Source organism: Colias croceus, chromosome 22, assembly GCF_905220415.1.
Source record: "Colias croceus chromosome 22, ilColCroc2.1".
In the NCBI taxonomy this organism is placed as follows: Eukaryota; Metazoa; Arthropoda; class Insecta; order Lepidoptera; family Pieridae; genus Colias; species Colias croceus.
In genome coordinates, this window is record NC_059558.1 from 3,010,562 (window position 1) to 3,027,683 (window position 17,122).

Sequence of the window (17,122 nt, forward strand, 5' to 3'; positions counted from 1 at the left end):
CGATAACGAGGTCATCATAAATGATTACTAACAAGCTGATTTTTTTTTCACTTAGTTAATGTTTATATAATTCAACAGACATATTGTCCTACAAATATTTGAGAACCATCAAATCAAAAAATTTTATCCTTGTTATCTCTGTTAGCTACCACAATCGAGAGTTTCGTACACGAAATTATTCGGTGTCTCATCAAAATAAAGCTACAAACGGAAAATCAGCTTGATAGTAGTCACTTGCAAAAATGGGCGATGTATCCCGAACTATATGGCACATTACCAAAAGGTTAAGGCTTATTGTTTAAATGTATCATAGTTTGAATTTTACTATAATTAATAAATTGAGAACTTCAAGGGAACTGTTTAAACGAGCCTTTTATATTTTCATGATAAGTATAGCTTTGAGTATATTGTCTAGATAGACATAGGCGAATTCACGGGTAGCCGAGGTTAGTCGTTGCCATGGTATTGCAAAAACACGTGGGTTCGAATCCTGCCTCGTAATCGATTTATTTGCTTTTCTTATCTATATGTCGTGGTCATATCGTAGATTTGATCATTTCATGATATGAGTGGCCATTTCACGAAATGGTCGCATATCGTGAAATGGCCAATTTAGTTTGGCCACATCATGATGTGGCTTGGGCAGATCAATGATAAGAAATCGTTTCACGATATGGCCAATTAACGCACGGTTTTTTCATGAAATGACCAAAATTATTTGATCATATCGTAAAATAGTTACATTAATCGTTGGTAGAGGCGCTGCAAGCTCTGTGTTTATGTGATAAGATGGCGGCCGCTGGCGAAAATTAAATTATTCGCAGTTAAAAACCTCATAATTCGTTTAATAACAATATTATGAAGAAAGTCATAGCAAAGAATTTACGACGGAGAGGTACGAGTACTATGGTAAATGTGGATATCTTATATGTATTTAAGAAAAAATGCGACTTAAATAAAATAATTTAAGAAACTACTACTATATTATTATAATTGTTTGTTTTTTAAAAAGCGATCCGCTTCTGGCACTCGCCGGCCGCTGCCGCGGCACGCTCGCTTTGCTTGCTCGGCTCGTGCGTTGTTTATCAAAGTGTAACCTAACCTAACCTAATTGTTTTCTATTGCAAAAACGATTCGCTTCTGGCATTCGCCGGCCGCTGCCGCGGCACTAACTTAAATGACATTAAACAAGTTTTTAGAATATAGTTATTCTGAAATTTTTTAATATTTTATGGACTCTTTATATTTTATACGATCTGGCCAAATGTGGATGACCAAATCGTGAAACGTTGACGATTTAACGATCTGATCAAACTATGTTGGCCATTTCACGATATGCGACCATTTCGTGAAATGGCCACTCATATCATGAAATGATCAAATCTACGATATGACCACGACATATACATATAATAAATCTGTAGAAGGGTCAATTCTGTACATTGAAAATATTGAAAAAATAAATACCAGGGGGTGTTACTGGATCGACACCAAACCCAAATATGTGATTAAAAAAATTTTTGTCTGTCTGTCTGTCTGTATGTGAAGGCATCACGTGAAAACTAGCGGTTCGATTTCGATGAAACTTGGTATAATTATACCTTATTATCCTGGGCGTAAAATAGGATACTTTTTATCCTGGAAAAATACGTAGAAAAAAATTAATCTTAATTTTTCAGTTTTATCCATAGACGTTGTTCCGTAGAACCGCGAACACACGTTGCGTATTATTATAGGCCTAACCGTATTTGGGAATTGGGTCCAATAGATATTTATAAGATGTTATTGTCAGAGGTCTCAAAATGGAGAAATAAACCATCCACGCGAAGACCGACATCCGCGCGGACGGAGTCGCGGGCGGAAGCTAGTTATTAATAAAGCATTTAAATAGTGTAATACGTGTTCTTTTAATTGCATTTACGGGGTAGGTTTATAAATAAACAAACACAATATATTTTTATAAGAAATTTATTAGCAAAACACAAAACATTACAGAACAAGTATCCAGCTTCACAAAATACTTAATAAATTATGTTCGTACACTGCTTTTGTACAGTAGGTTAAGCCCCTTCATATTAACTCCACCGCTTGATGTATTAAGTTTATACACAGACATTCTTTTATAAAAATGAGCGAGATAATAAAAAAATAACAGTAAAGAACAAAACTTTGAAAAAAAATGTGAATTAGTTTTGGTACCCTCATACCGAGTGCTTTAGAAAACTCACTTTTATTGCCAAAAGTGCCATTATTTATTCATCTATATAATAAAAAGTGACTATCATTCCTTGCGCGCGCGCATTTTAAGGATATTAAAAGTTCATTTTTAGTGCTGTTCGTCTAATATATGAATATTATATTTAAAGCTAGAATTAGTGTCTATAATTAGTAGAAACTACGATATCAGTTAAATTCAAGACTTGTTTTTAATTGTTTACGATCAATACCAATTTGTATTTAACTTTATCAAGCAAACCCGGCAAATTAAATAATGAACATGTTACCAAGGAAAAATATCACAAAAAATAAATTAATTTGCAATAGAAAACTAAAAAGCTATAAAAAAATAACAATTTTGGGAGCAAAAATGGTACAATTTTTATTAGAATTACTAGACCATAAGCACATACAGAAATGCAAACTTGAATGCATTCAAATTTTAAGAATTAACACCTAATGAAAATAGTGAATATTGTCTTCTATAAAGAAATGTATTTTTCGTCCACTATGTACATACTTTTAATTAGAACCTTTATACTTCATACTAAATGACATGTTATTAAGTAAAATATGTATTAACATTAGTGAGCGGTCCTTGATTTTTTAAACTAGCTTCGTTCAAAATTTTACTTATCTTTTGATATTTATTTAATTTAAAGAGCAACTATGGAGTTTCTTACCGGTTCTTCTCCATAGATACTGCTTTCCAAATCGGTGGTAAATGTTAAAAATATGTAATGACGTTTCAAAAGTGCTTCTAAAAGAAGTCTAATTGAATAAATGTTTAGAGTTTGTTGCTATCAAATTACAAATTTTATACTCCTTTCAAAATGTGAAAAACGAACGACCATTGCACCTAAAAATACTGTTGCCTGAACATTTACTAATTCAATATCTTCTATTATGAAGATATTTAAAAAACGATTTGCCCGTACATGTAAAGTTATTTCCAGTACTTGCAGTCTAATGATCAATCATCAAGCAAACTAAACTACATCTGTCTCTTTCTTTCACTTTATTAAACATGAAATAGCATTACTTTAAAATACCTATATGAAAAGCTTGCTTGATCATTCAAAAATAGACCGTAACGACATTAAAATTCCGATAAACCATATTGCATTATAAAGAACACATTTTCCGAAATATTCCTTTATTAACAGTCCAAAAAGTTAGCGGCCATCAAGAGTTCCAGGGCGATTTCCGGAGCAATCGGAAATTCCGGAATTTCCGTCGACGAGTTTGTGTAGCGCACCTTGTATGTGAAGTACATGCACACTTTTTGTAGCACGTGCGAACTGAAAATAAAAAAAAATGTTTTTTTTTTAATTTCATTGTTTTATTAGATTTTTTTATATGTACCTATAATATTAGAAATCAATGCTATCTGTACTTTTTAGCGCTTTGACATCAGATTATTGAACTTATTCATATTACGAGTTAAAAATTTATAGATAAATCCTTAGATATTTCAAGGACATAACAGATTTTGAATTTTGATGCACACATAATTGCTTTTTTGCAGCAAAAAATAAACATGATTTGCCTAAAACCTAAAAATTACATATTATATATTAAAACTCTCATCTTGAAATACTCTATCTAATAAAAAAATATCCCATCAAAATCGATATAATACATCTGCATCTGATACATACATAGTACATACAGTATACATACGCACAGATGGCGAAAAGCGTCTTTGTTTTATGTAGTGATTTAATATCAAAATATATTACTGTGCTTTTTACTAAATATCTCTTTTCTATGACTTTTTAATACATAGAAATGAAAAAAACTGTAGTAAATTTTTATATACCATCTTCTATACATAGCATGTACAGAAGATGGTATACACATCCTAATTCCTACATACATACATTATAATAATATAATAAAAATGTGTGCGTGTACTAATGTACACACGTAAGAAGTGCAACTTTATAACCTTATTTTAAAAAAAATAATTAACTATGAGCAACATTACAGAAATACGACGTCTAATCACGCGTGGTAGGGATACGAAAAAGATGGCTCGTAACGGAAAAATGTCACGCGTAACGAAAAAATGTTACACTAAATTTTTTTCCAACCCCCGTTAAAGAAGTTACACTTTAAAAAAAACTCACGGTATCTCCCTAAAGTTGACTTCGTTCGCTTCATTCTCAGCAAACTGCCCGGGCCCGCTGAGCATCGCCTTGATAGTGCCCGACGTGAGCGCATGTTCCCGCTTCACTATGAACTCGTGGCCGTCCGAGGAGACCAGCTTCACGTACATAGCGTCTGGGCCTTCGCATCCACCGTACACCTTTTCTTCAGTTCCTATTGGTAGATAATAAGCAATGAGAGGATTAAAAAAAAGTGTGGGTGCCTAGTACACGTGGCCGAAGTGAAACTTCTTTTGGCAAAATTTGTTTAAGATACCAAAATGGTGACGGTATTGTCATGACGCGACCTTGAAACTTTCAACTTGAGACTTTCAACGCGCCAAAAGAAGTTTCAATTCAAAAAGAATGGTGGTAAATTGAACTTTTTATGGGCTCGATTGTAGAAGTAATAGTAGAAGCAATCACGATAGTGTATAGGGCCTTTATGTCTATAATCGGCCGTCATTGTAGATGTTGATCTATACTAATATATACTAATATTATGAAGAGGAAAGTTTGTAATTATGTATGTATGTATGGATTTCACGCATAAACCTCTCAACCGATTTTGATGAAATTTGGCACAGACAATCTTTAGACCCTGAGAAAGAACATAGGCTACCTTTTATTGCAAAATATGTACCACGAGCGAAGCCGGGGCGAACCACTAGTTCATAATAATTGCCGTAACGCGGTCAAACATTGACTATCCCTTGTCGAGTTTACGCTGTCCATTGTGAAAAGAGCATTATGTGTAAATTTTTAGAGTAGAAAAAATCGATCACTTGCAACCTTTGCCTTACTGTGGCATCCTCATTTAGTACGAGATCCCACTGTTGGATTAGTGTTTCATAATTTTTTTGCTATAACCAAAATTTTATGTATATTTATATCTAGATTTCCCTTATTTATTATAGTTCCCGTTCCCGTGGGATTTCCGGGATATAACCTATCCTATGTGTTAATCCAAGTTACCCTCTATAAGTGTGCTAAATTTCATTTTAATCGGTTCTGCAAGTTACTTGTTTTTCCAACATTTAAAAATAGTAAGAAATTTCGTTTTACAATTGCTTTTTACAAGTGAAAAGAAGTGGACTTCAGTTTGATATTTTTATAGGCTAGACAAAGCATACATAGTAAAAATGTTCAAAAAGGTTATTGTTGCACTGAAAGTTTTTTAAAAAAGTTATCTAGATGCACTTTTTTATCTAAGTTTAATCTGGGCAAAGGCCAAGTGAGAAATAATAACACATTTTATACTATTCACTACTAATATTAATAGTTTTCTACCTCCCATTTTCATATCAAAATGCATAATAATAAAACAAAAAAGATGTGTGGCACTCCGGGACTGCCGTGGTAAAGCTATTGCATGCTATGCCTTCAAGCCACACCTCCGCCCGTTGGAATGGGTAGCGTGAGGTTTTTCATTATGAAATTTCTCGATTCGGTCCCCGCGCTCAAGGACCGCGATAGAAGCTATGCAATAGCTTAAAATAAATAATTAATTTTATGTTACATTTATATATTATACACCAACACTACCATGTATAAACCAACTCCACTACAGCTTGCTACAAAAAATACATTAAAAAAAACAATCTAAATTCTATAAGTACATTGCCAAATAAAAAATTTATAAAAGTTTGAGTAATAAGGACAATTATTAAATACTGTTAGAATAGAGTTTCAGAAATAATAATTGGATAATAAACAACACCTGTGGTGAGGCAATTTTATACTTTTATATGTTATTAATTATGTTATGTATTACCTGACCCTCCGGTAGTGGTGCCTGATCGTTGTTCCTCGGCAACGCTGGTGGCCGAGGGCACGGCAGACGCAGGGGCTGATCCAACATTTGCTTCCGACATAACCTGATTATAAATTATTTTCAAAAAGGTGAACCAAAAAACGATATTATAAAGAAATGTATAATTGTAGAAAAACACAAAATACCTATGTATAGTGAAAAGTTCACAAAGAAAACTTGTTTTTATCGTAAGGTATTCGAATCGCGTCTCTATTTTTAGTCCAGAAATTTGTACTTACTTTATATGAATTTCTTGATATAACAATAATCAGTCGTTAGCCGGCAGTGGCTATTATTATTATCCAGATTAAAGATTGATATAAAATATTTAAGGACTAAATTTAAAGGTTAAAATTAGTGATTTTCTGAAATCTGAAATTTGTTGACACACGACAGATGACAAATTAACATGACAATGACATCGTCACTATGACAGAACAAACTTTTTTTTTTGGCGTAGGCAAAGGACAATAGGAAAGTATTTAATGCTTTAATAATTTTATTCTTTATTCAGTCATATTCAATAAGATTTAATTAAAATATTTATTTGAATAGGTACTGAAAACATTCATGAATATATAATAAATAAAATATTTCACTCATGTGTACTGCATACATAAACTCTAACGTTTATTTTTTCACTTCTAGGACAAGAAGAACTTTATTAAACTTTATTTAACTATAAAATTTATTTTTCGTCTTCCATAGATTTACCATTCTTCACCAAGATGAATTTTAAATACCTTTAAACATATAGAAAAGATAGCATGAAATTTTGTAGAACTGCTGTCAAAATTAAAATAATATTGTGAACAGCTGTCTAGGCTCTAGACTCTAGTTGGTTTAATCTTGGGCTAAAATTTTATTATATTATTGGTTTGTATCGTTTGTATACAATGTCCATTCATCAGTCCAAACATTAAAATAATTTTGACTCATAGGTCACGAGAAAAAATAGACTATACAGGCTATTTTAATTTTTCAATACTGTATGTGATATATATTGTATGCTAGAAAAACATGCGAACTTAGATTCTGAAACTAGAATGGACTCTCTAGGCTTAGATTACAAAATAAAGTACAGATGGAGCATGACAACCGCCCGTCGCCCTTGTCAAAGAAAATACGAAATCAAAAACAAATACGTCGCTGCACCAGTGCTATAGCGCATAAAGTGTCATGCAATACGTCAAAAAGGGTTTGCAATTTTAGTAAAAAAATGCCGTCTTGTGATAATAAAACGCTGTAAAATTTGTTCCCGAAAACAAAAAAAAAGATAAAACATCGTTTCACAGGTTTTCTGTAGATTATTTGGCTGATTTATTTCTTTAATACGAATAATAATTTTACAGATATGAAGGAATACAAAACTTCAACGTATGTTGCCAGTATTTTGAAAATGAATTTGCCATTTTTATTGGTAAAACGGTAAAATGGTTAAAAGATCTTCAGGGTAATGCTGTTGGATTTTTCGATCGTGAATGTGATTATTTGTACAGTGCACTAAAGGTTCATGATAATTTTTAGATTATTTTAATAAGCATAATATATTATTTTGTTACTTTTATAAAGCTTAAAAACGTCATAGTCGTTTTCGCTAGCGATTTAATTTATGTGAACTCCATGATGGATATGATGAAAATAAAATGTCCCGTATTCTCGACTAAAAACTACCGCTATTCGTATTCATATATTATGAAAAATAAAAAATAATATAATTATTATAGTTAATATTGAAACTTTTTTATGTAATTTATTTAATAAAAAATTGAATACAATTATTTTGTCCATATATAACTTTAGTAGGCAGGTACTTTATGTAATAAAAGAATTTAAATAAAAATTAAAACTTGACTTCTCATTTATGTATATAGCCTACGTCACTACCGCCACTAACATAATAATTCAGATCATTGCAATGAAACCTCACAACTCAAAATCGGTTCAACGGTTTATACTGCAGGGCGTGTCAAAGAAATATTATACATCCATGAACTCGAAAAACATAACCCTCTTTTTTCCGTAGTCGGGGAAAAATTTGGGAAATTTTCAATATCTGGCAACATTACACGCACACAGAAGCACCGTGTACGTACAGTGCAGCGGCGAAATGACAGCACACATAGCTTTATTGAAAATGACGATAAATTATTCGGTTTAGTTCGGCAACGCTCCATCTGTCTTTTATTTTGTAATCTAAGACTCTAGGATTAGGATTAGAGCGGTGTAGACTGGTGTAGACACCTTTTAAATATGGTAGTGTTATATGGCAACAATGAATCAGCCCGTCGACGAGGATTCGGCGGATTTTTTTTGACATGGCCTAAGATTTTTGGCTTCATTCTATTATTTTGACATTTCGATGTCAACCGCTACGTATTTCTTTGATAAAAGTCGACTTCTCTCAATTTTTCATAACGTCTCTGCTTTTTCCACTCGATTATTAAAGCACAGAGTCGAGTGGAAGACAGTTTGCGCAAAAATATGAGGATGTACCCCAGGAATTCCACGAGAACCATGTGACACGAATACGAAAAAGGGCTTCCAGACCGTCAATGTGACAGAAATGTTTTCTGCCATCTCGACGAGCCAGCGCTACTGCGGAGCCGATACGACCTCGACGCGAGATAAACGAACGGCGATATAGTCAAGAGCGTCAAAAATGTGCGCGAGATGGCCAGTCCACCACCGAACCCAAGGGAAGGCAAGGGGGGCGGCTCCGAATTCGCGGAGGAGACGGGAAGCCAACGTGCGACCGCCCCGCAGAAGACGTTCATAGCGCCGCCTGCCTCCCAGCTGCCCACGAAGCTGGAGTTCGTCGCGCGCGGGGGCACCGGCCGCAGCGTGAAGCACACGTTCCGCACCGTGAAGGTCGCGCGGAGAGTGCCCACGCTGCCGCCCAAGAGGAGCGAGGGCGCGTCGGGCGCCAGCGGCTCGGGCTCGGGGGAGGGCGCCGGCCAGCCCGCGCCGGAGCGCCGCCGCCGCGACCGCGGCAAGCGCCACGTCTGCGGCACCTGCGACAAGCGCTTCTCCAGCCCCGGCAAGCTCAGCCAGCACATCCTGTCCCACACCGGTGAGCTCCCCTTCTCTTGTGAATTTTGTGACAAGCGATTCAATTCTAAATTCAAACTCGTACGCCACGGTCTCATTCACAGCGAGGCTAGAGCCTTCGCGTGCACGGTCTGTGGCAAAACTTTCAATCGTAAAGACCATCTTACGAATCATGTAAGGGTGCACAACCCTGTCAAAAATTTGTATACTTGTGAAAGGCCCGATTGTAGAAAATCATATACATCTTTGCTAAGCTACCGCAAGCATGCTGCTCTTCATTCTGCCGAAGAGGGTAATTTACAATGTAAGATCTGTGATGAAGTGTTCAGTACAAAACAAGATATTATTTATCATCTCAAAGTTCATACCGGGAGTCGAACTGTTAAAAGTGAGACAGATAAAAAGTATACATGTGATCATTGTGATAGAAGATTTTTCACCGCAAAAGATGTACGCCGGCACAATGTAGTACATACAGGCAGACGGGATTTCCTGTGTCCCTACTGTCCTCAAAAATTTGGGCGGAAGGATCATCTGGTTAGGCATGTTAAGAACGCTCATCCAGAAGAGTCATGGAAATCTGCAGCAGTGGGGACTTCAAGAGATCCACCTCCTGAAGTTACCTTTGAGGAAAGCTTCACAGATTTTCCCATTGCCACACCTGAATTTGGAATCTGGAAACCACCATCGCCAAAACAGGAGGTTCCAGACGGTAGAACTAGTGTGCCTGCCTGTGACATAATTGTAGAAATGCCTGAATTAGATATAAAAGTGGAACCACAGTTAGATATTAAAATAGAAGAGCCACCATCGCCAGGTGAAATGCTAGAGTACCCCGTGGTATATGTGGTGCCACCTTCGTACCCTCCAACGCCATCTGACTTGCCGTTTATAACACAGCAATTAAGTGATACAATGGATGTGCATTTGCTCGGTTCAGAAAACGTTGGGTCGTTGCTACTGGACCCAGGGGAAGGACCATCCGGCCTGACGAGGGAGATGTTAGATCTGTTAGAGGAGAACGAAGCGACCTACTCGAGTGAAGAAGGCACCAGTCGCAGTCAGCAACGGTTGCCCGCTTTCACGCAAGCATTTCAAACAGCGCAAAGCCCCAAGCCTCCGCCTCCGCCCCCGCCTCACTAGCGTCGCCGTCACCGGCGCATCTCCTGCATTTATAAACCAAACTACCTCATAGGTAACGTTGGTCTAAGTAATAGTCCAAGGAATCGTGTTTACGATTCGTTTTTAAACCACTGTTATCTAATGGCACATGTTGCCCCATCTCAGGTATACCGTTTCCGAATTCTACATGAATATATTATCTAGTCGTGTATGTACTTTCGGAATTGTAAATTGTTATTTATAAGGTACATGTATGACGTTTATGGAGTATAAATGGGACCAACTCTGTGAACTCGGGAGAGTAGGATAGTTCATGAAGTGCTAACTACTTTAAGGATATAATTTAAGTAAAGAGAGGAGGATTTGTATGAAGGCATATGACTCTCGAAGGCAGTGAATTGTATAATATGTTTTAGAGAGGTTCACTGTTTTCTGCGCGATAATACAACAGAGAGTGTGTGTCTTATAGGAGAGTAATAGTTGGGTGACAACATCAGATCTGTTCATAGAATGCATTACGACCTACCGTGTTGTGTCCAGAGTAATCACTTGTAAACATTTACTTCATTAGTTACAATGGTTTCACTTATGTTCTGTTATTTGGAATGTTTTGAAATCATCAATCAGATTGAAACTATATTCTTACCTCAGAAGCGTTGGCTTCCTTAGTTTTTAAGACAGATTTTTGGGTCTTCGAAAATACAATATGTAAAAATTGAATGTGCCAAAATTCATATTTGCTATTATTATTGACATTGCGATCCATACGCAATATTATGGCTCTATATGTCTTATTGATTCTTTTTAAGTGTTCATCTAAACGACAATCCCAAATTATACATTTCTATTAAATTTTATTATCTTTGTTACATATTTGTGTTATTAGGTGCCCTGCATTTATTACAAAAGAGTTGTAATACAAAACGAACACTTTACCTCAATAAATCCTAATTTTTATATACATATTAATTTTAAATGTAGATACATATTTTTGGAAATTGTATTAGCTAAGAAGTTAGCTATGTGTTGTATAATAACTATAATTGTTGTAGTTCTGATTAATTTGTTGCAAAACATACAATATGTATTTATGTACATGTTTTGTGTATTTTAATGTGTGACGTCTAATATAAACAATTGTATGAGAGATCCAATGTTGTACACACTTATTATTATTGAATATGTAAATAATTCTAATCTTTTAGGTTAATAGGACTGTAAAAAATTAAATCTACCTCAATTGCAACTTATTCTTACGTTTAGAAATTTAATTGTTAGGTTAGTGAGGAAGACGTTTCTTTTTTCTTTATGAGAAATACACGCAATATAGGGCTGGTTAGCATTCAACATATTTTTGTGTTTATGTTTAAATTTAGTGTGTGCTGATTCAAAATTGTAATACAATAAGTATATATTGATATCATTTCGCTTTGTTTATATTAAATAAGAATAGCTGTTGTTTTATATTTGATAAAAAGTACAATACCAAATCTCATTCAGGAGAAATGAGGGATAAAAAAAAAATCATTAACAAATTCGAAATTAAAAAAAAAATAAGAAAATATGGCATTCTCATTACATTTAAATATTCATCGCATTGTGTAGAATATTATTATTTGTAGATAGAAATATGGATAAAAATGTTAGAAAAAAATATCTTATTGTTACATATCGGTTCTAAGCCTACATATATTTGATATAGCTATTTTAATATCGATCTTTAACACTAACACCAGTCTTAAGCCTTTCAGCTAGTCATACATACAAATACTACATTCTATAATAGTTTAAAGCAGGTATTTTTCATGTAAATTTTTAAATATATTTATTTAGAAACAGCAGAGGAGTAACCAACGTGTTGGTAAGTATTTCTGGGTTTCTAAACATACTATGAAAAATTGGTATATGATTTATGAACCTTATAAATAGATTAAAAAATGTTATGTACTAATACATATCAGTTATATTCATTCGCTTTCCTGTTTCAAATGGTTAGGTAGAAAGTTTCTGTTATTATTTATTTAAAGAGCTGAATTTTTAAAACGAATGTACTAAGTATCCACTATTTTGTTTTGTAGCACTGAAAGTGTTCAATATTCCCTTATTATTGGAGTTTTTATGCATAATTATTGTAATTGTTAAATTTTTATTACCCAGTTTTTATTTTTATTTTTTTTATATAATATAACATCTAATGAGTGTGACTCGTATTTATATTTTTTTATAATTGTGAACATTATGTGTAAAGCCAAATAATTACATAATTTTATTCGTGTTTACAACTAAGAGTTCGAATATTTTTTTTATTTATATGTAACTTTAAATACGTAAGTTTTGGTTAACATCAACGAATATTATATACTACGAGTAATGATTAAAATATAAATAAATAAAAAATCCGAAATCATGAGGGCGAAAGCGTTAATGTTTATTTTTATTATGTTTTATACATATTTGATATGTGTTCGAATTGATAAATATTCGCTTATAATGTTGATTTAATTAATTTGAAATTTTTTACTCGTAGTTCAAGGACATTGATCCGTAGGTATATACGTAAAATGGTACATAAAATAGGGGCCTTAAAATGTTTAAATAATAAATAAATTGTTGAAATTAAAACAAAAAAAATATATTTTTGAAAATTCTACAATATTATAATAGAAGGAAAATTCTACAATATTATAATAGAAGTGATCTATTTTTGTTACGCTTTTTTTTATAGAAGTGAGGCATTTTATATTGGATGTTAGAATTTTATGTAATTCTAAATATTTTTAACGATCCTTTTATAGAATGAAATAAAACGATGGATTATTATCATTATTTCAATTTGAATATTGTGAAACCTGTTTTTTGTTTAATTCATGTAAAACAGTTTGTAACTTGATAATACTGAATGCCTGTCCACAAGAATGTACTCATTGATAACTTGAAGTTTATTCAAGTTTTTTTCTTTTATTTGAGAACCGGGAAAATTTTTGGATGCCGTTATTTTATAAATTTTAATTATCTATGAATTCTATGAAGGGCCAAAGATGAATGACTTTTTTCTGTGTTTTTTTTTTTTACAATACTTATTGTTGTATTTTTTAACACTGCCAAATCACTTCTTGTGGACACGCAAAATTTATTTTTAAATATTCTATTTACACGATAAAATAGCTGATCAATGAATAAATATTGTACCTGGTTTATAATAAAAATACTGTAATGTTTTCATTGTAATAAATATTTTGGACATCATTTATTTATTGTTTTGATTTTCCTCGTACCACTTAGCAAATCTAAGCACCTACTTATACTAGGTAATTGTAAAATGCAAGCAAATGGATACTGTAGTATCCTCTTATCTTACCTATATACTGAAATCTGAATCCTGAATATATACATACTGAAATCCCAAAATGATATTTTTAAATTTTAATATTGAATTGGACCTAAATTACCAATTTCACTTTCCAATTTATATAATAAACGTGAAATTTTTAAGACTGCAATATGGATGTATGTTTGCTGGTCTTTCGTGCAAAAACTACTGAACGAATTTTAATGATACTCAGCTGGGATGAAGCTCATGTACCAAAATAACATATGCTGTAGAAAATCATGCTTTTGCTCGCGAAACCGCGCGGCACAGCTAGAAATATAAATTATCCTATAGGTACTTTGTCTTCGTAATATGTTAATCCAGAGTAATCTATGTACCTATGTAGGTACCTACCTACGTATAATTTTACTCATGACTTTTTTTATGGTAATATTATCAGGTGCTCCTAAGTCCTAGCATATTGTACAGGCCAGATATCAGTACCAGATATCTGACAAATGTGGATAATAAGCTTTTAAAAGAGAAAATCCACTAAAAATATTGGAGAGATTAGAGATATACTTATGTCTGAATGAAATTCAAAACTATTTGTAACTATTATCGTTTACGTCTTCGGAACCGATTTTTTTATTTAACTGCCACCTGTTGGCTAGAATCAGTACGAAACTCAATATAAATAATTAGGTCTAGATACTCGTTGTAATATCTGGATATCCTGGGTATATGAAACACCTGGCTCTAATTTTAGTTTTTACCATTGTTTTACTTTTGTTGTTGAAAAAAGCATTTAACCCAAAAGACTTATTGATGAAAATACCTTTGCGGGGCTTTGCGGATATGCGGTTAAAATACAGTTAAACCAATATTATAATGAAATATAAACCAATATAAAATGAACTGAAAACAATTTATTGTAGTATATTTTAAGAGACAGAAGAGAAAATAAATAAAAAATTACATTTAAGACGCACAGGTGACAGCAGCATGTCTTCAATGGGTTAAGGAAAAACAATATATATAAACAGGAACCACGTTAACATAATTTATTTTGTGAAGTATACGTTACATAGTTTGTCTCTTAGCATACTCCATAGGGCTCATCTGGCCCTGAGGGGCAATACTGCGGGTCAAAACTAGCCTTCGTAAACTCAATTGCTAGTACGATAATAACAAAAACTGACATAATCCACTGCATTGTGACTGGGTTTCTTGAATTAAATTGATACTAACCTTAACCAGCTATTTATACGATTCACAGCGACACAGTTATTTGAAAAATTCTCTAATTTTTCAAATAACTGTAGCGTTGTGAATCGAAAACAAGTTTCAATTTGTTATTCTATTACCTACTAGGTAGCTTTCCACCAGCGGTTTCGCCCGCGTAATCAAATAAAAACCCGTAGAGTTCCCGTTCCCCTAAGATTTCTGGGATAAAACCTCTCCTAATAAATAATATGTCCTTCCTAAGGTCTCAAGCAATCTCTGTACCCAATTTAAAGTAATTCCATGCAGTACTCTTTAAGTTTAGCCGAGATAATATACATACAGACAAACATTCTAAAAACCGTATCTTTGGCTTCGAATTTCGATATTGATTGTAGATCACGCTTTAAGTACCTATTCTTAAAAAAAATATTCAATGTACAAGTTTTGACTTTCCTACAATTTTATTTTACCTACCTATTATATATGTAAAGATATTAATACTAATGTATTAAATTGAACAAGAAAATGCGATAGATTTTTAATGGTTATTATTTGGTTAGGTATATGCTCTAAGATTATTAATTATTATTGTGTAAAAATGTCACGGTTTCACACAAAATCGATCAGTGAAACAGATGTATATATAAATTATAATGCATCTGCCCTATACCGTGCCTATACCCCACTACGGGACAATTTTTCGCATTATACATTAAGAATAACCATTTTTAATTCACTTTAGCGATAATTCTTTAAATAGAAAGGGCTGGGCCTCAGGTACATCCAGGTACATCTTTAAAAAGTTTTCAGGTTGGTTAATGGTATACCTCCAGTATACCTACTCATATATATTTTTTTTAATAATAGGCAATAATTTATAAACAAAAGATATTTTGTCGAGTGAGTTAGTGAAACGTAACTAGTATATTATGATTAGTCTCTAAGGGTAAAACTTAAAAAATAAGGCTCTGATGTTTTATAGGTAGATAGGTATAAACTAGCATGGAAATGGAATGCATGAAATCGCTATTTATATTATGTATTTAAAAATGCAACAATCAATAAAATGTAACACTTAGAAACCGTTCAAAATCGTGACATTTTTACATTATAATAAACATTAGACCTATTGCATTTTATTGTTCAATTTAATACTAATTTAATAGAATAACAAATTGAAACTTGTAAACTCTAATTTTGCAAATAACTGTATCGTTGTGAATTGTATAAATAGCTGGTTAAGGTTGTCCAGTATCAAGTTAATTCAAGAAAGTCACAATGAAGTGGATATTGTCAGCTTTTGTTCTCATCGTACTAGCCATTGAGTTTTCGATGGCTAGTTCTGATCCGCAGCACTGCCCACCAGGGCAACAGTCGCACTATGGAATATGCTACGGCACAAAATAAAAAGTATAATTTTATTCACCAAACACATTATGTAACTATACCCTTGTTCCTGTTTCTGTTTATTGTTTTTTTTTCTAAACCTGGAAGACATGCCGATCCATAACGCCGACAGTGCATCTTAAAATCGATTTTTTATTTCTTTTCTCTTCTGTCTCTTAAAATATTCAATAAAGTGTTTTCATTTCATTCATGTTGGTTTTACTGTAAATAACATAATTATGCCTTTGAATGTTTCCTAATCGATAAGTCATAAAAGGAAAAACGATGTGCCTAATATTTATTCAATTTAATTTTGTCTTAATTAGTTTTTTAGTTGGGGTAGGTACAACTTAGCCATTTTTTTAATTCTTTAACCAGGAATCAGGAAGAACTGCCGGTTTTAGTATGTGGAATTCTATTGTTTTTTTCTTTTCAACTGTTCAAACAACGAAATAGAGAAAATTTAGATAAGATACTGGATTTAAAATCAGGTCACTGTAACGATTTGGAACATACGTAATATTTTTAATTTCAAATTATGATCGCATATTATATGGCTGCATACTGCATAGTATGAATTTGCCAGTCAGTTCAATTCACGGTGTAAACTGTCTGAAAATAAAGAGTTCATAATACGGCCTCAGTAGTTTGTAGGCAACATAATGATTACTGTTGACATTAAATCTTACGAGCTACTAAATAAAAAATAGCATAAGTAGTTGAAATATATTTTATTGCTGATCAATCCATTAACAAATAACACATAGAATTAAAACCAGGTATAACAAAATAAATACCTAACCCACGGTACATTGGTGATAAAGAAATGCAAGGAGTTTATATAAA

General features: G+C 33.1%; 2 protein-coding genes across 3 annotated transcripts; one reads left to right on the forward strand and one right to left on the reverse strand.

The window, feature by feature from the left end:
* Nucleotides 1–2,912: 2,912 nt before the first annotated feature.
* Nucleotides 2,913–6,568, reverse strand: LOC123701843 (elongin-C). Of its 2 annotated transcripts, none has more exons than XM_045649424.1 (4): nucleotides 6,420–6,568; nucleotides 6,142–6,244; nucleotides 4,350–4,542; nucleotides 2,913–3,518 (listed from the first exon to the last, which is right to left on the reverse strand). In XM_045649424.1, exons 2-4 carry the CDS (start codon nucleotides 6,239–6,241, stop codon nucleotides 3,377–3,379), a joined length of 435 nt encoding a protein of 144 aa, XP_045505380.1. In that variant the 5' UTR covers nucleotides 6,242–6,244; nucleotides 6,420–6,568; the 3' UTR covers nucleotides 2,913–3,376. The 2 variants fall into 2 exon arrangements, with proteins under 2 accessions (XP_045505380.1, XP_045505381.1); XM_045649425.1 differs by having other exon boundaries at nucleotides 6,327–6,568.
* A 1,932-nt stretch (nucleotides 6,569–8,500) lies between these two features.
* On the forward strand, nucleotides 8,501–13,600 carry LOC123701831 (zinc finger protein PLAGL1-like). The gene has a single exon (XM_045649410.1). The coding sequence runs from the start codon at nucleotides 8,854–8,856 to the stop codon at nucleotides 10,372–10,374; it is 1,521 nt and encodes a 506-aa protein (XP_045505366.1). The 5' UTR covers nucleotides 8,501–8,853; the 3' UTR covers nucleotides 10,375–13,600.
* Nucleotides 13,601–17,122: the final 3,522 nt, after the last annotated feature.

Coding starts and splice junctions, on each gene's coding strand:
- LOC123701843 (XM_045649424.1), bottom strand. CDS start 6,241: ATGTCGGAAGCAAATGTTGGATCAGCCCCTGCGTCTGCCGTGCCCTCG. Junction 4,543..6,141: donor CACCACTACCGGAGGGTCAG/GTAATACATAAC, acceptor ATCTACCAATAG/GAACTGAAGAAAAGGTGTAC. Junction 3,519..4,349: donor GTCAACTTTAGGGAGATACC/GTGAGTTTTTTT, acceptor TTTTATTTTCAG/TTCGCACGTGCTACAAAAAG.
- LOC123701831 (XM_045649410.1), top strand. CDS start 8,854: ATGGCCAGTCCACCACCGAACCCAAGGGAAGGCAAGGGGGGCGGCTCC.